Here is a 26782-nt window from a genome sequence, read left to right as displayed (position 1 = left end):
AAGCCATATGGCACGTAAGGGGAATAGCAAACGACAACATGCCAACACGCCTACAATTTCTGGTATTTCTCCACAACAAAGCGCACTCAAAGCGATAAATACTCACTTGCAACGTACGACGAAGGGTCGGACAGCACATCGCGTTTGTCATTTACCATCATGGACAATGACTTCCCCCGCCCCTGAACAACACCGAAAAGCCTTTAAATGCTGAGCCACTCGTGCGCCAGCTCGTCTAAGTTTCAATTAACGCCGACGACCAACCCTGAGGCACTTAAAATCACCAACCACAATTGCCTTCAAAGCCGCAGCGGCGATTTAGTCAGTCGCTCAAGCCATTGCCTGGCATACTTTCACATGGTATTCCAGCAGCGTTGGATTACTTTTTATGTATTGGCGGCGCGGCAGTGGAGTTGCTCATGTGGGTGCTTTTATTTTGAAGTTTACCGCGTTTTTTGCGATTTAACGCCAACAACACCGCACTGCGCAGCGAACTTAGCAGAACCACGTCGAAACACTCGTTAGCGGGGATAGCGGTGTCAACTGTGTACATTGCTATGCTTTCTTGTAATATTAGAAGTGAACATCGCTGGAGGACAATGACTCGCTCGGATATGGGACAATTTTCGTTTGAATTTACGGAAATGAAATTGAAACTCCCTGCAACTATATTAGTTTACGCGTTTAATTATTTGCGCTGGTCGTTACTGAATTTGAGCGTTTTCGCTCACGCTTAACTTAACTATGAGGCAATAAAAGAAGAATGGGAACACTGTAGTTCTTCACAATAACTTGCAACAACAATGGTACAGTAAATTAACAGTATATATTCGCTTTGTCGACATGTTACACCTAGCAACCCTCATCCAGGAATTGATACGATTCGATTCCTAAGTTAACTTGCTATTCAATTGTAGCCATTATAAGAGGTTTCTCCAAATATAATTAGCTTCATCTATCTGATAAGCAATTTATTTTTATAGTCATATGTCAGCAGCTTTTGAACTTAAATTTGGTTCTCATGAATGTGATTAGGACGAAAGAGAGAGGAAAGAAAAAAAGCATAAGAGCATACATTACTCGACAATTAATTTATCGAAAAGTTAACTGCACTCCTATCAATCTGATTGTCACTAAATGCTCATTGTAGATCCACTGATTTAGAAGCGATCTGAGTAAGCTGTACGAGTATACCCAAAAACGATTACTATTTTTATTAACTCTAAGTCACGGTTTACAGAGTATTATATGAGAACCGATGATATTTTGACACACTCTTCACTTTCTCAAGGAAATTTACCACAACTGGGAGATAAGCATTAATCCATTGGTGAGGTAACTATACATACATATGTATGTATATATAGAAAATACCAGGAATTGCACCTGTTATATTTGAACCCGGCTGCTTCCTAAACAGTACCACATAAAAAGAAACACATATACAATTATATACATATATCTTTTAAGAATAAACTTCAAAGGCGTAGTAAAAACGTGTTGAAATCATATCAAATACTTGGCGTACTTAACGAAAAACGAGGGTTATAAAAAGACAAGCGTTGGGGAGCCGAAGGTAGAGAGTTTGAGATGTCATCGCCAAGGCAAGTGAAAGAGGGTCACCAACATTAAGTTAATCCGGGTGTTGCACCCTCGTTGGAAGCGGATACATGCACCCTCTAGCGGGCCTACACACAGTGACACAAACAATACAAAGTGTGTGCCTTAAACCTGAGCCACTGGATCCTAACTAAACTAGCAACAACACCGGCCTGTCTTATTTCGTACAATCAACCTCAAAATTATGTAGGGGGAATATGTGCCTTTGTGTGTACACTTAAACATATATACGACAATAACAACAATAACAATACACTCGCAATGTGCACGTAAAAGGTTGAATACAACAAAATGTCAATAACCTGAAGAGTTGCAGCGCAGGAAAATCGCCCGATCGTTCTGGTGTTGCGATACAATTTTCCTGACGCGGCAAAAAATCAGATTTAACTACAGTGCACAATAAAAGTAGCACTACACAGGCATACATTTTTATTGCTTGATGCAAAGATATTGAAGCTGGAGCCGAGCGCGCAAGAAGTGTCGATGTGGAGCGGTAGCGTGAAAAGGTGTATGCTGCTAAGCAGTTGGTTAACTGCTTATAGGCACACGCAGACACACACACACATAGGTAACTATTTGTCTATGAAACTGTAATACCGGAAATCCCTAGGTTCGCAAGAATCGCACGCAACTTGCCGCTACAGTTGACAGCCGGTACACAATGTTTGCTAACGGAACACAATACATACATATGTATATGTGGGTAAAAGAATGGCAACAATGTAAGCTAGCAGCTGTGCAGATTGTTGACTGACAGCGGGAAGCGCAGTTGTTTAATGCAATACAATATTTCTCATTTTCGTAAATGTTACAGTTAGACAGCAGGTCATGAAAATTATCGTTAAAGTAAATAATTTTCGAATTGTTTTCAATTTATAAACAATATTTATTAATATTAAATAAATAAATTAATAACTAAGCAACAAAAACAAATAAATTAAAAGTAATTAATGCCCGACTGCTCCCATAATAATGGACTTCATTTAGTTACAATGCTCATAGCGATGTGGCAACACTGCATTTCAACTATGTACGGCATACTTACAGGCTATTTGTTGTTATGCGCCACAATTTAACTTACCACGCATATTTAAATAAATACTTGAACACATAGTTGCAATCTTATTACAATCAATCGAAATCTGCAGCTATTTTTATATTTATTTTAAATAGTTTCAGCAGTTCATTCATTATTTGCTCTATTATTATACTATATATGTATGTATTTAGCATACAGTTTGCTGATCGTGTACACACAGTCATGATTTCAATTAGAATTGCGATTAGAAATCGTATGAAATCTACATTAACGGCATGGTTTCATTGAACTCGCTATGTCACGGCACACGCCCGATAAGTCGGTACGTGTGTGTTCATATTTTAATTTAATATAGTTTAATTTTGTTGTTGTCGCCATTATAGTGTCAACGCTTCAACAGACAATTTAGTTATTATTTTTTTTTTGATGTTATTGTTGTTGTTGCTGTTGTACTTGGTATTTGTTCAAAATCCGTTCATTGCCATTTCACTTTTTTTTGCTTATCAGGCAACAACCCCAGTGTTGTTTGTTTTGAATTGCGTATTCGCTTTTTTCCTTTTCTGTTCTCCATTGAACGCAACTAAGAGCGCAGACGGACGAGAAGCACTACTCCATAGACACACTTGCACACATGTGTAATACTTACGTACATTTGTATGCAAATATTTACAGGCATATAGTGGAAGCGTGACTATAAAATATATATATAAAAGTATTTCGTTTCTTTTTCTTTTGACTGCCTACAGAGTAGAGAACATTAACAACAATTTTAATATTTATTGCACTTTAAACTTAAAATGAAGTTAAGAAGCACAACTCTAATTCCCCACCGCCCCTATTCACCCCATGTTGCTTTAATTGTTTGTTTCTTCAAGTCTAAAGCAATATTATCGCGCTAATGATAAGTGTGACATCACATATAATTTACTGTTAACTAACGCTGCGTTTGTTGTTGGAAAAATTATTAATAGTGCGGTGATGTGACGTCAGAGTAGATAAAAAATGCGCGTTAAAAATATTTAAATTTATTGCCAAAAAAAGAGTTTTTGGAACAGAGATTTCGGTTCCCCGCAAGAGTCAACTAGTCTAATGTCTAATGCTGAGACTAAGGCTAAGGATTATGAACAAAAATCCGCCGGAAAAAAATATTAATTGAAAAGTAATGGAAATATAATTGCAAAGTAATAAAATAGTAATGGAAACTTACTTGAAAAGTAATTAAAAAATGTATTAATTTTTTTTTTTAATTAGTATTTAAAAAGTAATTGGAAAGTAATTGAAACGTATCTAATTAAAAAGTAATTGAAAAGTATTTAAAAAGTAAATGAAAAATAATTGAAAAGTATTTAAAAAGCAATTGAAAAGTAATAGAAAAGTAATTGAAACGTAATTGAAACGTAATTAAAAAGTAATTGAAAAGTGATTGAAACGCAATTGAAACGTAATTGAATGGTAATTGGGTAACATAATTGGCACCTATAGAAAAGAAAAAAAAATTTGCAAAATGTAATCTCCAAAATGTCGTCTTAGATTTAGACATATTTTTTAATATATTTTCCACCTACCACAGCTTTTTTACATTCACAATAAACTTGAGCTTCAGAACCAGAAACCGAGAATTTCGGGTTCCAAGCAATAACGCTTATTTACAAATCTCACGAAATTTATGTTCTCAGAGCTACACCTGACGTTGAATGCACACACACACTTCTTCTATCGACTGCTATCTTATCGGCGTTCAGTAAAAATAGCCAAATGTGGCGGGAAATACTCATATTTGTTCTAACTATTTTTTTCCACCGCTGCGTAGCGGATATTAGATGTTAGAATTTAAAGCAATACAAAATTACAAATTGTTTATTGGTTGACTGCAAAGCAAGTTATCAAAGCCTTGCACCCCCGCTCGCGCCCGCACAATGCCGAACGTTGTTTTTTAATGTGAATGAGCGTGAGGCTTGCAATCGTTATTTGTCTAATGTCTAAGTGCGCGCTGGTGTTTATCTATGCGTCTGTATTGCGTCTGTGTGTTTGCTTAGAACACTTTTGGGGTCATTGTCACCAAGGTCGTTCGGCCGGGTAACAGTGTGTTCACTGCCATTGCCATTGCCAGCGTCGCCATTGTCAAGTGCATTAATGCTGTTATTCGATTGACGTTGGCGTCATTTCAACATTTTAACGTTGTTCCGCCGCTGCCGCTCTTCCACACACGGTTATGTATGTCTGTATGCATGTATGTGCATGAGCTTTATTATTTGCGCTAGCTGTTAGCTGATAGAAAATGCGAAATTTTTATTGCTGCACTCGCAACGCCTATTCAACAGCTCAGTTGACACGTACCCACACACACATACACATACATTCCGGTGGATGTATGTATGTTTGCATATGCACTTCCTAAGCGCAGCGCATGCATATTTGTATGCACAAATTTCAATAACCAAATGCTCGTACTTGCACTTTTCGCTGTCCGTATTATGTATGTGTGTCGGATTGTGTATTTGCCCGTATGTAGATATAGACACGTTATATATTTGTTGTTTGTTTGCGCTGGCATTGCTTAAGCGGCCATAAAATATCTATGCACTTATGTAAGCATGTAAACACATTTGTGTATGTATGTGTGTTTGTATGTCGCCGCATGTTCTCCGAAGTAGTTTTGCGGTGAATGCCCAATCAGCCACTTGCCGCGCAAATATAGTGAAATTAATGACCTTCAACTTGGACGCGCCGGCTAACGAACTGTCCGGCTGTATTTTGCAATAAAAAGTCAACAACAGCAACAATAACAACTGTAATGCAATATTAATTGTAAACACTCGTACATTGTGTTATCTTGCGTTCATACCTAGATAGTGAGATTAATAATTGGCTGTTGCTATTATTGTTGTTGTGCCTATCTTATGACACATTGCACACGCGAACGCCGTTAGAATAATTGCTACATATGTGCGTATGAAATGCACTTTAGATAATAACGCGAAAATAAATTTAAAATTTAATTGCGTTTATATGCATATTTATTAGTTTTTTAAAAATTTCCATACAATAATAACAACAATAACAAGGAAGTACCATATAAACTTTAAGCTGGCTTTTGAGAAGTTTTTCTTGAATTTGAAATACATTTAAAGGTGGGAAATAATAAATGCCAACCAAAGCCAGTACACGTGCTAACTACCCTCAGATGTTTGGAAAAAAACAAACAACAACAAACATCAAACAAAAATAAAACGCAGTTTCAAACAATAACACTTCTCTAGCTATGTGTAGCAATATTGCAATTAGCAAATTATACGGAAAGCACATGGAAATAAGCTTACGATTGCAGTGTAGCGTTTGCACAATTTACGCGATCGTAATTAGTATTTTTGCGCATTTAACTTCCGGCTCAAAGCGTAAATGTCGGCAATATGCAGCACAACGAGATAAGCAATGTAGCAATGAGGCAACATGTTAATATGTATGTATGTAGACAGTCGTTGAGTCATACAGACAATGTGGAAATAAGGAATTCAATGCTATCTCTTCGCGACAGTTGTGTCAATTTATTTATGTATGTAATAATTTTAGTTGCTTACTTATGTAAGCTTATGTGCTTGTGTTTGCATATTATCCACACTTCAAAAGTAAATTTCGCAGGAATCTAAGCCGCAAATTTTTTATTATATAATAACAGTTTTTATTTCTAATTTTTTTAGAAAAATGTTTAGGTTATTTTTATTATTTTTTATGATTTTTTTAGAATGATATTTTCGAAATTTTTACCAAATTTTTATTTTAATTTTTTTCGCAATTTTTATTTATTTATTTAAATTTTCATTTTTAATTGTTTTATAAATATTTTTAAGAGTTTTTCTATTATTTTATGTTTTTTTTTCCTAGAAATTTTCAAAATTTTTACCAAAATTGTCATTTTACAATTTTGTTGAAATTTTTAAGTCATATGTACATAAATGCGTGCTGAACTATTATATGTTATTTAGAATTATATGTATTTTCAAAATATTTATCAAACTTTTTATTTTTAAATTTTGTCGAAATTTTTAAGCCATATGAAAATGCGTGCTGAAGTTGTGCAAGTGGAATGCCTTAACACTCCGTCCCTAACGATTGCAATTTATGCGTAACAAAAATGCCTGTTGTCGTTCATTGAACCCACGACGCACTTGCGGCGCTAATTCCGCCGTCCGTACTTCCATTGCAATGCGGCAGCGCTGCAGTTTAGTCACCCTTAGCCAACCTGATTTCGCATGGCAGCGGCTAAAAGCAGCACGCTTATATTAACAATGCGGGGAAATTGAAACCGAAAAATCAGGTTAATGCATTTTCGTTGTTTGTGGCTTCACGTAAAGAATACTATTTTTTTATTTTTGATTTTATTTTAATACTTCAGAACTGACATTAGTCACGTACGGGAATGCCAATGGCCATATGCACAGCGCTGCCGACCGTTTTACAATATTGAATTGCACTCACTTATACTCGAATATACATACATGTGAGTGTTCGTGTGGGTAATGTAACAACAACTTCGCCGTTACATTAATGGAATGCGCTGTTTTGAACTCCGAAATGTGCCGCTACCGCACATCGACACTCACTAATTTCAAAAAATAACAATAACAATTTGCAACAACACGTTTTTTTAATAATTACAAGCTGGTGTCATTGACGCCTACGTATCAAGTGCGTTGGCTAAGCCGAAAATGTGTTAGAGTTCAACATGCCGCAAAAATAATAATTTGATTATCTGTCCGCCGACAGGCACACCGCAACCAACAGCACAGCTACTGCAGACACATACACTAACAAAATACAAACGTAAGAATGCTGGTAAAGAACAGTCGAAATTGGGTCTCCAACTCAACCTAATTCCACTTTTCCATATTTCATTCGCACTTGCGCCTAACGACCAAATGAGCCTACGAGTCCCTTGCAATTTCTTTGCTTAAATTTGACATTACCAACAAATCGGCATCTCCTCTGTTCTCCTCTGTGTGTGTGTATAATTCCTTGCAGGCGTTCGCCTCCTATGTGAACTGTCGTTCGTTGCCCTGGTTCATTTGCCTCGTCACGATAACCTTCAATAACTGTCTAGACATTCGCCGTTATACGCTGCATTAGTTATTTTCGTGATTTTTCTAAAATGCCACACACAGATTGCGTATACGCACTGCAGTGCTCGCTGTTGAGCAATATTCATAAGCATTTAAGTGTGTGTGTTTTTCAAACTTTACATCGTTCTTTACGCAAACGTCAAGGTCAAGGCGCCGGCCGACGAACCATTTAGTCATTTTTTGTGTGAAAATTGCAAATATATTATAATAATAAAATCTTTTTAAATCGAGATATTTTCAAATTTTAAAGTGAAAATAATAAGTGAAATAATGCTAACTTTGTAAAGTTTGCAAAATAATGTTACCGATACGCACTCAGATCCACAAGTGGCGGCAAACATGTATTACGGCTAGTCTCAATGAATGACGAATGACGCGAAACTAACCTCAAATATTTTATTCAATACCAAATATTTTACATTCTTCTAACTGGACACCCAACTCCTTCACGCAGCCTCGTCACGCCTAGCAACGAGGTAATGACATGCAGCAGTCACCTTTGAGGTCATGTCAAATGTCACTGTGTATGCAAGACAGTCGCACCGACGACGTCAACTATGAATTGCCTCATTAAATCAATTTCATAGCCCGCTTCGCATAAGTTCGAATGTGTCTCACTGTTGTGGCAAACGCATTCCTGCAGCAGCTGCCGGTGACCGTGTGCGTGAAGTGGTATTTTGCGGCAGACATATTTTCGAGACCAAAAAACGACCTTGTAGCTTACGCAATTCACCTACTCAAACTCTGGTCACTTTTCGATTTCATTTCGGCACCGGCAATCGGCACTCCGCACTTGGCATACGACACTAGGAGTGCATGACACAACAGCCGTACAACGTACAAAGTGCCGCAAATCCTAAAACTGTTGCCATTGACTTCCTCTGCGCCTACCACCTGCCCCACACACACGCTTTGAGCCTACATTTGTCCTTGAATTCGTACATTCGCACGCAAACGCCTGCTAACGAAACTTTTCAGCGGCTATTGGCCTGTGTGCGGCGAAGCTCGTTTGTCTGCAGCACGAGCTTTATGGATGACTAAGCATGTCTAGATGCCGACGAATGTGCTGGTGTGAAGTCCGTTTACGCACACACACTGTGCAAAGGAACTTGATTAACGAGTGAAACAACAGCAATACAAATGATACGACTCAATGTCTGCCACATGCTGTCGGCGTTACATGCCACATTCAAATATTTGCTTGCGTCTGTCTGCTGTTATGCGTCGCTGCTGCGTGTCTGTGGAGGAAAAGGTTAAGCCCCTCGTTTCCTTCGGTTATTGGCTTTCCTAAACTATGCGTAGCCTACATTCAGGCGCTATTCATTTATGTATGTGTGCGTGTGTGGTGTACGTAACGCGCCGTCTGTTTCTTGCATAAATACCTACGACTTTTATAGACTGCCTACGTAACTTTTATGTTTTTGCCCGTCTCGCAATTCTCGCATCTAGCCAGTCCTCGAACTTTCGTTGGATTTCGTATGCGTTCGCTTTGTTTCAAAGACGTAGGTGTCTTAACTGCCATGAGTACCGCATATTCTTCCAATTCACTTGGTGGTGGGGGTGCCTGCATGCGTGGGCTATTGTGTTGTTGTGCAAACACTGTTACGTAAAACAATGTCAATGTCAATGTCGCTACCGATGATTAGCAGAAGGTTGATGCACGCAGCCTACGATTTCATGGACTTGTTTCTATGGCGCGCAAATTTAGTTAGAGCAATCTAATTGCTCGTAAGAAAAAAATTCCAGCGGTTTCTAGGGAATGTTTCGTTTCGTTATGAGATCCTTGGTTTCTAGAATTTGTGTTTTCAATAATCTCCTTAGCACTAGAAACTGCTTCACATCAATTTCCTCCTTATATTTCCTGAATTTGCTTACTAAAATTTTGAATTTGAATCCCACATAAAATTGGACGCCTACGAGCAAAAGCCTACATAGTGATTTCAATTTCACACCTTCGCTATTTGCGTATGCGTGATGACAGTCTCCTTTCAAGCTCCATATGCTCGGCACTGTATGACGTCAGTACGAATCCTGTGACAGTTTGCATTGCTTAAAAATAGAAGTTAGAGATCCACTTAAGTACACACTCACTCACATATTTTTAATAATAAAATTTTGGTAAAAAAACTTTACAAAAATATATTTTTTTTTATATACGAGTAGGTATTTTTTCCATAATTTTATACCAGCCTGTCACTGACCAGCGTCGGTGTGTCATTAACCCTTTCTCCTTTAATTTAATACCTTTTGCGGTTCTCACATTTTTTGATTAATTAGTCGTACACGCAACGGCATTTCATTGACTTGAAATGACTGGCTTCCCCGTTTTCCCGTATACTTCTTCTGCTGTCCCTGTATTTTGTTGTTTACGCTTCGACTCATTTTAAATTGCATTTGCCATTTAGTTAATTAACATTCGTGTGATTTTAATTGAGAACAAAAGCAGCCGAAAAAAAATTAATGCTGCAATTTCATTAAAATTAAACGCGTTTGTGGATTTTTTGAAATTATTTATTTTATTTTATTTTGTCACATGACAAATACTATCTGTAATAAAACAATATTTTAATACCAAAGGAAATTATTAGCATGGTTTATTAAAATATTTCGTTATTAAATCAGTGGCAATTAGCGGCAACAACTTAAATCGACTTAAGACACAATCTAATAGCGTTTTTAGACAGCCAAATTGATAGTACAATTAAACTTTTTATTGAGAAACCTTTTTTTGCCTTTGATACTGCCGGCTACTCTATAATCGATCAGCTGTTACACATTTTTGTTTTTGTTTTTCTTAAGAAGTTGGTAAGTTTCATCAGCGGATTAATATTTTTTTCAGCAGCGACATGTACCGTAGCTTTTTTTTATCAAAAAAATCTGCCAATCGCAGGCATAGAACGCATATCGTACGTCTTTGTATTGTTGTATTTGATTTTCAAGTCAATTAAATTTAAATTAAAAATAAATGTAGATTTTATTTTGTATGGTAAATCGATCTTAATAAACGTTTTAATCGAGTAGAGGCCGATTAATTGATCAATTAGCTCCTGTCTTAAAACGCTATTAAACTCAGTTTTGTTAAATTATTCAATTAAAAACGTTCAACCTATTTCCTTCGCAGATATTCCTTCAGCGATAGGCTAGACTAATAGAATAGGTTAGAAACTTTAGTCAGTTTGTGAACGTGTTGTTTACTATAACAATTAATGGCTGAAAGTTGTCTACGATAAGTTGTCTGTTAGTAGTTGTCAATTGCCATTCATAATGTAATTTTTGGTGGCGGTATCGGTACTAGTATTCACCAAAGCCATTTATATTTTTCTTAATAGTTGTTTAATACAATCGAGTAAAAGTGTCAATAAGTGCCTATGATATTAATGTGAATATTTATTACTTGTACTGCACAGCTGCTCTCTAATCAAGACAATCAGAAGCAGAAAAATCAAAATGATTTTTATTGCGTATTATTTATTCCAGGTTTGTAGTACATAATTACATTATTATTATTATATAATTATAGATTATAAATTTTCAATAAAAAAGTTATGTACAAATTCAAATATTTTCTAATTTTCTTCATTTTCAGGTAAGTCCCTTTGAAGTCAGTACAGAAGTTCAGCAAATAGGATCTCAATTTAACGTAAGTCAAAGCATAAATAAACGAAATTCACCATGAAATTAAATAACTTGACTCAAACTTTCGCGAACATGACAAAGTTTGGCTTCACGAATTGCCACCGAAATCGACCGACCGAAATAAGGAAACACAATTTTATGCCACAAAATTTTACTTTCTGTTGTAGTTCGATGTTTTTATTTTTTTATTGCATTTGGATTACAGTTAAATTATGACTTTTCATTTCAGTTAAATTTGAAAAACGACAACGGCATGTTTTAAGCGCAAGAAAAGACAACAAAAATCAGATCTGCGAGTGTTAGTGGCAGCAATGGCAATGTAACTCGCTGTAATGCCACATTTACGGCGAAACAAGCAAAGTTGGCAAAATGTATTGAAAAAAAAACAACTGCACATTGGCTCTATTGGCACAAAACAGCTCTATTAACTTCAACTCCGTCCGTCCGCTTCGTTTAACCAGTGCCAGCCGATTTTACTGCATTTCATTGCGCTGCAGTTCAATTCAGTGGGCTCTGCGCTCGCTTCGTTTCAGTTCAAATCGCTTCTTGCTCTGCAACGTGAAATGTAATTCGGGCGCGCAAATGTCGATTGCAATGCAAAATTACACGAAATTAATGTTTCTTCATTTCACCCATTGCTGTTTGTGGGGCGGTGATGGTGTATGCAAAGCGCTCGCACACTTCCACAACAAAACAATAACGAACCGACACACCGCCGAGGGTCCATAATAATTCCAATACCAGACAATTGTGTGGCTGGAGATATACACCACGAATACGCGATTTCGCGCGAATAAACGCCACAAATCTAATTGGGCACACTTCAAGTCTAAAATTATTCAAATATGTCCGCTCACACCCCCGCAAATGGTTGCTTGCGCGTACTTCTTATACTCCAACGCAATCTTTGTGTAATTTTTTTTTTTAATATCTACACTGAAAACGGTAGTAATCGGGTCAGGTCTTCGCGGTTACTTGTGCGCATGGATTAAATGAAAAATTTTGATATGCAAAATTATCTTTGCTAGAATATTGTTGTAACTGAGAAAGTATTCTTAAAAATCTTTGAATAAAAAAATATTAAATATTTTGGACTCCGGTTATATATTTTGTAAATACGTATTTATATAATTTGACTACTCCCATATGAGTTCAATAGATTTAAACAAAGATTTACAAAATAGTTGATTCCGCTGCAAAAAGTTGCTCATACGCAATGTAGCACCGCGAGCTTTGAAACATTTCCCAACACATATTTTATCGTATACAAATCTCACTTAAATTAAATAACATTACGAGTAAATCCCTTGATTTGCTTATTTTCGAACAAAAAATTCCGCTTTCTGTGTGCGTTCGCTTTCCGGTTAAACACACTTTTTTCAAAAACATTTTCATAATATTTTTTATCTACAATAAAGATATTTGTTTTAATTTGCGGCAACCTAACCCACAGTCAAACAAACCTAAAGCCTTAATTTTATATGTCTAATGTACACACATACAACATGCCACAACGACATGACACTGATAAGCGTAGAAACTTTTGACATAACCTTAAAATGTCCACAGGGAATTCATATAATAACCAGCATACAATGCCATACGACGAATATTCATTACTTGAGTGTGTGTGTGTGCTTAGAACTATGTTTGAGGTAAAGCAAGGCGAGATGAGAGAAGATTACCATTTGTGGATATCAATGGGGAAGTAGCAGGGTGGTACGGCGCACAAAATAAGGTTAATCATAAAAGGTGAAGATTGAGCGCAGAGTGGAATGAGAAAATGGAATTTACAATTTTTTTTTTTTGTTGTTTAAGTTTTCAGTGAAAAGAGTTTGGGTAAGAAAGGAGTTGAAAATAAATGCTTTTCAATACAATTTTAGGGTATGGAGTAGTGAAAATTATTATTAAAGATACGCAATCGATTCAAAGTTGTGCCAGCAGCATAAACTTTGTAGCTACAGTGGAAAATTTTAATGTTAAAAGTTAGCTCTTGTAAACTGGGAGTATTATCTTTCCTTTTGGCGCTGTAAATCTAAATATTAAAATGTTAAGAAATATTTTGTATGGTTTCTTTGGTAACAATGCTCCATTAAATATCCAAATAAATAATTGTTTTAAACAACATTTGAATTTTCGAAAACCGTTAGTTATTCATAGCATACAATTAGAATGACAATTTTTGGTAAAAAACTCAATTTAGTAAATGAATAATAATAAAAAAAAAAACATTTTTTTAATTTTTTTTTTAATAAAAACATAAATTGATTTCGAAATATTAGAAAAAGAAAAAAGAATTTATTGCATAAACTAGCAACTAAGCACTTTAAATAACTATTGCATAAACAATTTGAGTGTAACAAATGAATATTATATAGAGCGCAAATACATAAATCATAACTACTTAATGCACTTAAAGAGCGCTTTTCGAGGTCTGGGTTGAGACATTGAATGATAACTAGCATGCGAGTACATAGCAGCTATGTGGGGAAAATTGAAATAAATTATGTACATAGATGCATATGAGAGCACATCCTTATGTAAGCAAACACATATGTGCACCCGCCATACTAGCCAATCACAATTGCAACGAACCAGCATAACTGTATATGCCACCCATATGTACATAATGAATAAATTGCATTGTAAATATGCCTGACCTGGTTTACTTTTCACTTCGCCCCGGCGCGAAATGGTGTGTGTGTGACACGATGTTGTTGCATGCAACAAAGCGCAGTGGCGACACGGCCTTGCTAAATGCCACATTGTACGCCTGTATGTATGTGTATAAGTATGTGAGTGGCGAAAACACAGCAATTGGGTTAAATACTTAAGTGTAACATACATACAGTAGCACATACAATACAAAAATATGTTGCATTAAAAATTGTGTACCCCACAGTATAATATGCAATATCTGCGAAGTACATAGTTCCCCTATGCTGAAACCTACATTGTTCAAAATTTTCAATGCGTTGATTTCACACGAATGCAGCATAGTGTAAACCCAGCATCCTTGAATGCAACACATAACGGCACGCATATTTAACATTTTCAAGGCATGCGTTGGTGTGCGTCACTTTGATTTTGGGTGATTTACCTTGACCGAATTCACCGCATGAATTTTGTGAGTAATTACATAGCACCCACTGCCACACAAATCGAGGCGCACACATGTTTGTTCCTTTTTTTTGCAACTGACATGCATGCGTTTAGCTGGTGAAGACACCGCTGTCGGTAGTTTCTACAAATAGTTTTTGCCACTTTCCACTTTTGCACCACAAACCGAGCATAAATGCGCCGCTCACCACTGCACTCTGGACCTTTGCATGACCTGACCCACTTTCGTGTGCTATAGTTCACCTTGAGGCATGCAACAAGCATACATACATACGTACTATTTAAAATGGCCATTATACATAAGCATACAAGGTGATAGCATGGCACATACATATGTATATGTATATATATGCGTTATATACATACTTATATACAGTTCCGTACAAGAATTTCAAGGAAATTTATGCGCAGCCCTGTGGAGCGCCAGCATATACTGCAGCTGTAAATAATGCAACGCACTGTTCACCGCCTGTTCGTCATGTTGTTGCAAATGTTGCACTTTTTGGGCACACCACTTGCCGCAAATGCTGCGAAACTGGGTCACGCCAGCCACACACTAATGGCGAAAATCTCATTTCAATGCCAACACAGTTTCGTCCTTCGAAATTATGCAGCCAAATCCGTATCTAACAAATGCTTACGCGCATAAATTCAAACCAACTTTTTTGAGATTTTTTTCCCCTACAATAGAAGCTTCAAAGACGCTGATCATTATTCTTCTGCGTAAATAAAGTCTAAACTTGTTAATTAAGAGTAGTATAAGGCTCCTGTGGCCCCCTCAAAAAGTTTAGAAAGTAGAACCTCACAATTTCATTGAGTTGTCTAATATACAGGCGTCCTGTATTGTATTTGTATTTCTCGTAAGAATCCTGCTGACCCAATGCATCCTTGGTGATTGCCTATCTAGGTCAGCTGCTTTGATTGCACTTTCATGTTTGTTCCAATTTACCAAGTTTTCACTGCTATTTGAAATGTGGAGCAGCTTAATCATTTCACTTTCTGAACTTTAGCGTCTTTTATGTTTCTTTCACATTTTCTATTGGATTTTCGTATGGTGGCGCCTCCGCATGACCGCATGAAACGCTCTGCGAGCTTGTTGCTGGCAAGTAAAGTCACTGATAAATCACTCATGTCTGTCAGAGGACTTCTATGTGCTTATTTCTTTTATTTATTTGTGATACTTAATATAGAAAATTTGAAATTGATCGAAAAATACTAAAATAAAAAAGTTGAAGATGCAATTGTTTGATTATTCAATTTAATTAAATTATCCCAGAACGGAAAATAAATTGTCTAAAAAAGCTTAATTTATACCGTTATTATATTTTTTATGAATAGATTGGAAAATAAATTCTCTTCTAAAAATCATTTAAAATAAACTAAATGAAAAGTATATAGCTCCACCATCTTCTATTCAGCTTGCTACTTGCTACTTTCAACTTGAATATTAACACACAGATAAACCATCAATACTCTACCAACTTAGGCTATAAAACAGCAATTTAAATTTGAAAGTAAATTTCAATTTTTTTAAATTAAATATTTTTTGTTGTACTTTTATAAAAAAACAGCCTTACAGGTGTGTACAAAGTACCTCACTCTCCACTAACTGTAATTTTAATCTTCGTTAAAATCTAATTTGTGCGAAAAAAATATTAATTTAGCATTTCATAACGTCACATACATATACAAAGAAGTAGGTATGCCCTCTTGCAACCCTCAAACTTTCACCGCCGCAAACTCGCCACTTGCCTACATTAAAGCAAATGCTGTGACAAAAGCACACAAAATCGATTATCTTCAAATGATGAAATCAAGTTAATAGACATTTTGACATGAATGAAATGAACTGTGTGGAAAGTCCTTAACAACTCAACACCTGGTTGTCATTTCCCTTTCTAAAATGCTATACACAAATACATACAAACACACAGACATAAGGAAAAGCATAGCTTGACGAAATGCTTACTTTCTCTTTTATGCGGATTTTGTCGCCATAAAAAGTGCTCAGCTCAATTGTGCTGGCGCAGTATGTATACACGTTGTTACATACGTACATACTCACATATATGTATGTATTGTGGATGTTGAGAATTTTCATTTCATTTCACTTTTGAAAAAGCGAAAGTGAGAACTCCTCAGCATTTCATGCAGACTCCTTCCATATATGTGATTTAAGTTTCATTAAACATTGAAGTTCCAATTATTTACCTGCCGTTACATTAACCCTTTATAGCATCATGTGACAGATATGTTACAAACCCTTTTAGAGGGTACAAAACATAGGAAAATCAATTTTTCCCTTTTTAGTATGATATAGAAGCACTGTCATACTCCGTATTTTTCAATTTTAAAATTCTCTGGTTTTTTATGTATTGGCATCACTTATAAAACGATACTTTCTTTTTCGCTGTGGTAAAGTTAGTGAATGCACGTGCTTGCAATTACCGAAAAGATAAAAATAAGAAAATTTTCAGTGTTTTAATAAAATATTTAGTGGAAAAGTCCAGGTAAGTTCACTATTATGTTTAATTTCTATAAGATAATACGAAAAATGTTCACTAATACAATATATAGTGAAGTTTAGGTTTGTACCATTTCTGTAACATTGAGTAATAAGGTAATAAACAAGCGATGGCACGTTCGTCTATTTTATCACTTTTTAGACCTTGCAGTGTCTTTTGCTTGGCTCTTATACAAAAGAGCTTATAAAGAAAAAAATTAGAGGGCAATCAGTTGTCATCTGCTGATTTTCGTTTAGAAGTTGCCACGGTGTTGTGCAAATTGGGTACAAAGTCCCCTATGAAACGAAGAGGAATTGAAGCGGAGATACAATCTAAAAAGCATAAGGGCCCAGCCCTTCCTCCTATGACAGTTAGGCAAGATCAAGTTAGACACTGGCCGGTATGGGCAGAAGAACGAATTCGTTGCAAGCGTCCAGGATGTCTTGAAGTACCACACACGGTATGTGAAAAATGTGTTGTGGCTTTATGCTACAACAAGCAAAACAACTGCATCAAAGAATTTCACACTTCTTAAAAAACATGTAAATATTCACGAAATACAAACATTATTATTTAATGAGCTTAGAAACGTTGTTACATAACGTGACATATCTGTCACATACCCTTTTTTGTTGTTTTTCACCCAAATAAAAAAAAATGTTTAAACTATAAAACACGTATTTCATTTCTATCCGAAATCTATTAGAAACGATACAGCTTTTTCGTTACTTACTTACTTGAGTTATAAAGGGTTAAATCTAAAAGCCGAATAAACGCTTGCACTAAATCAATTAAATGCCATTTACAAAATGTGGCAAGATAAGTGCCACTAACTTTTCGCACACTCCACTCATCCAAAAAACATAACAACTTTCCCTGGGGAAGCACGCCAACAAATACACATACATACATATATGTATATATATATATATATTAAAGTATATGTATGTGCAGTGCTTCCATTCCTTTTGAAATGTGAACTAACTGAACACAGTTCTTGCTAAGACTCACAATTTTCACATTAAGCAAGCAGGGTTTTATTTGTCTGACTTTTGTAAGAGCGGTCTACACTCCGAAACTCCCAAGTAAGAGCAGCAAGAGCGCTTTGAAGACCACTCTAAATAGTGAGAGCTTAATATATTGCGCGTTTATACATACACACATAAAATACATTATTAATTCCGCTGAATATGAACATAGAAAGTTGCTCATACGCCCGAGTACACCGTAGTACAAACTCTACTTAAAACAAAAACAACAAAGGCATTTTAAAATTACTTTCAAAAATCAACTTTGAAATGCTTTGAACGGAATAAATAATATATAAAAATTTTGTTTGAAAAAATATTGCTGCAATTAATTGCACAAGCACTCTACTTTCTTGGAACTTTTGTGAATATAGCAGAGCGAAGTTTCAAAGTTTTCACTTTCGCTTAAATATATGTACATACATAAGCGATTACAGATAGTAACTCCTAGAAACAGTAACACACAACTTCAGTTTACCCCGGTGACCTAATTTCCCACCGCATTCCCCCAAAGCATAAGAAATGTGTCAGCATGCGCTCTTCTCTCACAAGGATTTCAATTTTCGCTCCAACTCTTCCAACGCTCTTAACTCATATACTCTTCACTGTAGTGGCAACTCTCTTGAATTTACGCCGTTTATTGAAAGGGAAAACATTTTAATACAGAAGTATATTTTCAACCAAAACAAAAAAATCTCTTAGCCCTGGGCTTAAGGCCAAAGCTGCGCGGAGAGCATTTTTGTTAACGTCATATGACTCCAACAGTATTTATGTACTTGTCTATATTTTGACCTAAATATTTTCGGCAATGCATGTACCACCATCATCCCTTACCAGTGCTCTGAGTATGTTGAAAAGGGTGATTGAGTTGTGTACGCGCATTTTGCCAACATTCCTACATTCAGCTACATTTTACACACATATATACGTATGTATGTATGTACATGGTTTGTGTTTGCTTGTGTTGAGCGCATAAATATCAGAAGACAGTGAAAACTCAAAGCAATAAGCGGCAGCAGTGTGCTGTGTAATGAAAGAGCGCAAGTAGAAATTGCTTCCACTAACCTAGAATGCAATGCCTTTGAGCGTAGGTAGGACGCCGCGGCGTTATGACCCTCGCACTGCGTGGGCTAGTGGACGTGTAATGTCGCCGCTGAAAAGCAATACGGTAATCAAAATAAATTGGGGAATAAGTTTAACGAGCAAGACAAATAAGTATACAGATGGGATGGCGCATAAAGGCACTCGCCAACTTAAATGCAGAGTAGAAATGTATGTGTGCAGCATTTCTTAAATTTTGTGAATACACTTTAGTGGAAGCGAATTTTGAACAATTCCACAAAAAATGACTGCTTTAACAACAATGCAACACATACATAAACGCATACATAATTTAAAAAAAATAAGTATTGATACGATGACTTCAAACATTTTATAGTAAAGTAATGATATAGTAAATTTCTAATTGTACATTTTAATTGTTAAAAATCAAGTAATTTTTTAGATTTAATTAATTTATTAGAATTAAATTCATTTAATTTTACTGTGATTATTTAACTCATATACTTTATACATATAAATGTTTTACTAGTTAAAGAACAATAATTCGCCAATAAAAACTAAAAGAAAATCATATTTGTGCCTGAAAATTTGAGTTTCAATTCTTAACATTATTTTCTCTCATGATTTTTTCCGTTAATTTCAATTTTAAAATCATTTGAGTGTTAAGACCTTCACAGAGAAACGCGCACCACTAATTGGCGGACAAGCTCGGCCTGAAACAGTTTCAAGGCTTTCTGTAAAAGGCAAAATGCAAAGAATAACAGTATATATGTATAAATGCATTTATGTACGAGTACAATCGTATATAACGCTGTGTATATAAGAGCAACCTCCATATGAAATCAGGTCAATGGTGCAATACAAGAACAACACATCGACTAGAGTAGAATAAATGTTGGCTTTCAAAAATGCTCAGTGAAAGCAATTGCATAAGAATTTATGACTGCGAGTTTTTTTTTATCAATATTTGGTTTTGGTTTAAGATTTCACAGAATTTTTAATTTCTTATAAGCAATTTTTAACATGTATCTGCTTTATAAATATGTGCATATGTATGTATGAAACTTAAAGTATAACACCAAATATGAGTCAAGGAATCAATATATAATAATAATAATAAATAAATATTAATATATATTTATGCGTAACTATTAAAACAAATATATATGCACACAAGTGCATAATACAGTTTCATAATTATATATACAAACATTATAAGGATAGTTATAATACATAATATAATTGACCTAGTAAAAGTCATACCATGTACTGGCATTCGCAATGCATATTTGTAGACCAAAATACATACATACATATGTACATATACCGTTAGCAATGCACGCATCTGCTTAATTCTCGCCATCTCGTTGCAGAAGCGTCCGTCTCCTTGGCACAAATGGCCTCGTTCTCATTCTCAATTTGCCCTCCACACTTTTTCGTACACTATGCACTTCAATATTAGTTTACCGTTACAAGGATGCAACAAAATATTAATACACCGCCAACTAAACTTATGCCGCAATAGTCTAACGGCCTATAGCATTCGGCGCGCCGTCAACTTCACCCACTTTTACCGTACATGCAGTCACCTACGGACTTATATACTTGCATACATACATACATATATATGTACATATGCTGCATATACAATGTACATGCATGTGTGCTAGTTTTGTACATGCTGAACTCGTTTTGAAGTCGCGATTTTGCAATGCGCTCGTGTTATCATTCCGGCTAGCGGTGTTTTCCCATTCAGCACCAATACATTCACAGTTGAAGCCGGCACGTCGCCGGTTGTAGGTTTCCCTTGATTGTCCTTTATCGTGTGACTAACTGTATATTATCAGCTTTGCGCGCGCAAAGCTCTTATCGAGTGGTTATAATTGTTAACGGTAAATGTGTTTCGTTTTGAAGCGTTAAAGTTTGAAGGAACGCAAGTAAAATTATGCGTGATCACTACAATAGGTCAACGAGGCAGTGCAGCCTAAAAGTAGGCAACTTTTAAATTAATATACATTTCCTTCTTTCAATAAATGAAAGTTTAAATTAAAAACTGTGTGATTAATTGAAATTTTTTCTTTATTTGCAGACAAACAAATCCAAATTCAGATGTACCTGGAAGGGCTGCAAACATATAGAGCACACACCGAAAAAGATAGAGAGACACATACGTAATGTGCATCTAGGGTAAGTAAAGTTATAACTGTATCTATAAGGACATTTTGGACATTTTAAAACACTGCTTTGCAACTACATACCTGATACTGGCAAAAATCTCTATAATTAACTGTGAGATTTCATCTGTTCCAACGTGATATTGAAATCCTGGCTAGTATAAAAATAATATTAACTAAAATCAGTTTTCTATTAAAAAAAGCATTTCTTACCTCTTTGTAATGCAATTTGTTGTTAGTGTAACTTTTGTCACAATTCTTTCGATACATATTAACACACTTGTACCAGCGCGGCAAACCACGATTTAAGTATGAAAACCTTGAGATTCATTCTTGTTGAACTATTTCATTTATTTGTATTTGTCTTGTTTTTGTAAATTTGCTTTGTTGGTTGCATTGGTAACTTCAATCAAGGGAATGCTCATATACAGTCACCTTGACACAGTGAGCCAAGCAAAGTGCAAGTTAAATGGCACAAGTGGCAAAAGCGGCAAAAGCGCCAAAGCGACCATTGCAATTCGTAATCACACAATCACATCCACAGCCGTGGCGCCCCAGCAATAACAACAACACAGCAATACTCACCGCTAGTCCTCTAACGTGCGATTCCGCTTTTAGTTGCATTGGCGCTAACGTAAAAAATCTGGGCCAGCTACACTTAACTACATATATACATATACATACATATATGTATGTGTGTATGTAAATAAATGCATAAGTACGCGCGTGTGTGCGTATGTCGTAGCTGAAAGTCACAAAGCACCAATGGTAGTGCGATTAGCCCGTTCGTTGAACGAGCAGCGAACACACTCGTATTTCTGTGCATTCGTGACAAGTGTTATTCGCAAACTGACATATGAATGCAGCATTTTGAGGCCAAGGTTTCGCACCGCCGCACTGAACTGCTTCAGGAAGACGCCACGGTATTTTAATGCCATCTGAAATAATTTATATGGATTACCGCTTTGGGATGTTTGCCGAAAATACAAGTACCCCGAAAATAAGAGACATCTTTAGTTGTTCTTTTTTTTATCGCGTTTGTAATTGTATATATGTATTTTTGTTTTTTTTTTTTAACTCTACACACTAATACAGAGCGAACTTTTGTTTCATTATCTTCTTTTATAATAAACTTATATATTAATTGGTTATACAATGATACATATAACTTTAGTTCTCGCATACAAATTAAACTAACTAAGTGTTGAAAACGATATTCTTAGTATAATGCAAAAGTTAGCAAAATGAAAAAAACATGCGTTTCAACATTTTTTCGTTTTTTGAATTTCATAAAATAATCTGCTTAATTAGAATTAAATAGAAAATAAAGAACACAAACTAACGTAAGGCAAAAATCATAAAGCGTAAATAAATAGAAATTCCTATCGAAGGCAAATGGGAGTGAAAGCGGAAATAACTAACTAATTCTTTACTTCGTTTAAATGATATGAAATCCGTTTTGCTTTATTGCAAATATAAATTGCATACTAAATTATCAAATATCAATGTGGAACTTTTGCGACGCTTAACTCTTAATAGAATGCTAAAAGTTGAACAACGCACTAGGGTCCTTAATAGTAATATGCATTAGATATATGGTAGATGCTTACATTGCTTACAACTAGGAACTATGTACTACCGTCTACATGAAAAGGGTGTACGCATAATATCCAATTGAGGTTTACCGATAAATGCAGAAACTAGCACGAAAATCGCTTGCTTTTAGGGCTAACGCAAAATTCAAGCATTTAAACAAGTTGCACGATGCGTTGTGCGTAATATAAAAATAAACGCATGTCAATTGGTGATAGTAGAAATGCAAACAAATATAATTTGTATAAAGGTCTAATAGAAAACGCAAAACCATGCATTGCAGATCGACTTGACATGCTCTCTAAAGCGATAAGTGAAATTAATTTTCAAATTTTCACAACGCATGTTTCATTTGAAATTTTATTTAACTTTCAAAGGTTTGCCACAATTAGAGCTATTATTTGGAGAAACATTTAACTTTACAAATTGCATAGCTACAAGAATATATACGCGCTAAACCGTTTGTCGCACTTAAACTACCGCATTTATCTTTTTTATTATTATGCAATACGTTTTATTTACTGTATGTCTACTACTAAAGAAACACAACATCTATATATTGTTAGTCTGCCATGATTGTTCCTTAAAGTTTAGCTTACATTGCCATTCACTCCAAAATGTCTGTCTATAACTAGACATACATACGTATGTATATACTTCATTTACGTCTGTTAGCAGTTTGCACTTAAAATATACGTGTATATGAGTTGCTTGTATATATGTGTGTGTATAATATATATGTTTCTTTATAATCGTTTGAACAAATTTACAAAAAATAAAAAAAAAACATTTCGAGCTTAAATAAATTCCCTTCTTACATAAACATCCTGTCAAATACATCACAAAATAACAATTATTTAAAAATATATATATATTCGTCTACATTCTAAAATTTTTTTGTTGTTTGTATTTGTGTGTAACCGAATCCAAACGCGCGTTATATGTGGGAAAAATTAGAATTAAAATAAATATTGGTTGTAAACGATTTCACCTTGACGTAATATTATTTGTGGCTGGTTACGTTGCCAACATCGCATCGATTGTAGTATTGAGTAGGTTTTCGTTGTTTTATGCGATTTTGCAATGTTGCATGTTTTAATTGTGAGGATTCATAAGCGTATGTGAAATGTCCATTGAAGTTTCCGCAAGTCCATTAACAGTTATGCCGTTTGCTAAATTACTTACTGAAATTGAATTGATATGGAAATCAATAAAACTTTTGAGCAACGGAAGTGCGTGGCAAATCACTTACCATTACGCGTTCCCTGCGGTGCATCCAGTTGCGACCAGTATTGTTCAGAGGGGCTCTGTGTGCTTGTGCCAGGCGGTGCTTGCACTGGTGCTCCCGTGTATCTAAAGTAAGGATTTTTCAAGTCCAGTGTGTTACTTGAGGATATTAGCGTTCCTTCAATATGCAAATCAATCGTAACATCGTACGATTGACGCCGATTGGCTTCGAGCAGTACGCGACCAGTCAAAATCTGTCCTTGTTTAATGAATATCGGCATTGGCAAGAGGCAGCGCACTTGGTACCAATGAGTTAATGGTGCTGTGGGCGATGTGGAAAGCCACACTTGCTGGTTAGAACCGCAAAACTCAACATCAAACCAAAAAGCGAGTCCATGGCATATGCCGGTTTGTAATATATGAAACTGGAGAGGTATATCTGAAATAAATAAATATTTTAAAAATGTATAATAAAAAAAAAAAATTTCTTAAGGGTTAAAAAATATAGCTTACCTATGTTATGTAAATCGTTTTCATTATCCCGAAGGAAATCACAAACATGTCGTACGGATTTCGCCATACAAATACGTATGTCGAATGTATCGACAATTGGCTGCCGGAAATACTCCTTCATTCCTTCTTTATGCAGTGTAGTCAAATCGACACCATGGAAAGCGGACTGGTACCAAAAGTTTGCTTTATTGTACTGCTCTGAGTAGAGCGATTCGTCTGAAAATGGTGCAATGTGCAAATCTCCATGTGTGGGAAACATTTTTCCGCTTGGTTTCAACCATTTTCTAGCGTGCAAATATGTTTCAAGCATTCGCTCATTATAGAGCATGTACCCCATAGGTTCTGATATAATTACGTCTACCATTTCAGGTATATCAATTTCTTCTATTTTACCAGGCATCACAAATATCTTATCCTGCACGTTATTAGAATCAACTAATTGCTGTGCATACTGTGCCATATTAGAGGCTTCAATGGCATACACTTTAGCCGCGCCCGCCTGTACAGCAAAAAACGATAAAATCCCTGAACCAGCACCCACATCCAAAACTATCTTGTTCTGTAACATTAAATCAATAGTTATTTAAATATATGTATTACTATGTAATAAGAATAGCTTACATGAAAATCAATAGAATTGCCAAGGATGGCACGTTGGTATGTGCTGGTGCGAACATAATCTTGCATCATATTCTGTTGCTGCGATAAATATCCATAAAATTGGAAATACTGTGAAGCGGAAGACTCTTCAGTTCGTTGTGAAAATACTGATTTTGGTCGGAGATGTTTTACACTATCCACTAGTTTTCGAAAACGTTGCTGTTCTACAAAACCGAAATGATGAAGTGTGAAAATTGTGTTTTTACATTTCATATAAAAGATTGTTTACCATATGCGGATGAAAAGCGTAAAAGCAAATTATCATTATCCAGAGAAAGTGCATACGTTTGTCGTCCTATTTGTGAGGACTCGGTATCATATGCAAGCAAGTACTCTTTAAGTACGTTCGAAGAGTCGTTATCTAAAAACATAAAACATGTATTTCAATAACATTGGACAAGGTTTTAGATGCAATATGCTTACCTGGGGTGATTTTTAAAAGAACACCTTGTGGGTCGTAAATGCATAGCAAAGTACAGCTGGTCTTATATTTGCAACTAAACTTGAGATTTGTTTCGTCGGCAACCTCGCTAATAACAACACCGTTGAAACTGCTGGTACCACTGGCATTTAGGCCACCATTGCCACTTCCGCTTGTTCCGCCATTATTTGCAATTGTAAACACCCCACTGTTATTTTTACTATGGCCACTACTACTCAATGCACATAGGGATGAGGAAGAATTATTACGTTCTACTCGTTCAGTAACAATGTTATTAATATTGATGGACATTTTTTGTCTATAAACGCCGATTGATTTCGTGTTACGTGTTCCTTTTAATTATCTAAACCGTCTTTTCTTAATAAATAGTAATTGACCTTTTTGCTTACAGCGTTTTTTTCTATATGTTTCTCAATTATTTTTAACTGTAACCTTATCCTGCAGATGCAATAATAGATAGATGTGTGCTCAATGAAGCTTCAACATATACTCGTACTTGGTTCCTTTCCTTTTTCTTCTAAGTAGCGCAGTGTCTTTGTTTAAAATGGAAACTGAATTATTTCTTTTAAAAATTACTTATTATTTGTTTAATAACCAAATTTCTAGTATTCGATGCCTTACTTTTTCGTAAACGTTGTATTGATTTACTTTGTCTGTTATTTTCACCGCTTTGACGACCGTCTGTCGATTAATGCTTTTCCATCTGCTTCTTCTTCCAAAGTTTCTTTGTTGCGAACACGTTTTGGGTGACTTGTTAATAAAATTGTAAGCAAACAATTTTACATTAACAACTATATTTTCTTTCGCAAATAACTTGAGAATTGGTTTTACGCTTAAATACTTTTTTTGCAATATGAATTTAGTTATTGCTTAGTTTATTCTGCAAAAATTAGCGCTTTAATTTGACAACAGCAACACACACTATTAGGCGACAGATCAACTACACGAATGTCAGCAGGCAGCAGTCGCGTCATTTCATTCCTCACCGTTTGTATATTCGATATACCTGCCTAGCTGCTCTGTACAATGAAAATGTTTCTTTGGATC

General features: G+C 35.6%; 2 protein-coding genes across 6 annotated transcripts in view; one reads left to right on the top strand and one right to left on the bottom strand.

Annotated features, from left to right (window-relative positions):
- LOC105213620 (zinc finger protein 395) overlaps nucleotides 1-26782 on the top strand; it is a 268922-nt gene that overhangs the window by 237735 nt on the left and 4405 nt on the right. The window contains exons 5-6 of one of the 2 annotated variants that reach the window (XM_011186576.3): nucleotides 11363-11416; nucleotides 21216-21313. In XM_011186576.3, the coding sequence (XP_011184878.2) occupies nucleotides 11363-11416; nucleotides 21216-21313 (152 nt within the window). The remainder of the gene's footprint in view (nucleotides 1-11362; nucleotides 11417-21215; nucleotides 21314-26782) is intronic. The other variant, XM_011186577.3, reaches the window with a different exon arrangement.
- Art4_1 (histone-arginine methyltransferase CARMER) lies at nucleotides 22892-26715 on the bottom strand. Of its 4 annotated transcripts, none has more exons than XM_011186575.3 (7): nucleotides 26357-26715; nucleotides 25717-26310; nucleotides 25523-25654; nucleotides 25255-25457; nucleotides 24634-25192; nucleotides 24146-24559; nucleotides 22892-24077 (listed from the first exon to the last, which is right to left on the bottom strand). In XM_011186575.3, the coding sequence occupies exons 2-7, from the start codon at nucleotides 26024-26026 to the stop codon at nucleotides 23989-23991; spliced, it is 1707 nt and encodes a 568-aa protein (XP_011184877.1). In that variant the 5' UTR covers nucleotides 26027-26310; nucleotides 26357-26715; the 3' UTR covers nucleotides 22892-23988. The 4 variants fall into 4 exon arrangements, with proteins under 4 accessions (XP_011184877.1, XP_011184875.1, XP_011184873.1 ...); XM_011186573.3 differs by having other exon boundaries at nucleotides 25717-26297; XM_011186571.3 differs by having other exon boundaries at nucleotides 25717-26286.

This window comes from Zeugodacus cucurbitae, chromosome 2, assembly GCF_028554725.1.
Source record: "Zeugodacus cucurbitae isolate PBARC_wt_2022May chromosome 2, idZeuCucr1.2, whole genome shotgun sequence".
Classification (NCBI taxonomy): domain Eukaryota; kingdom Metazoa; phylum Arthropoda; class Insecta; order Diptera; family Tephritidae; genus Zeugodacus; species Zeugodacus cucurbitae.
Note: the sequence above shows the minus strand (reverse complement) of the source record. Positions and strands in the feature narration are given on the sequence as shown.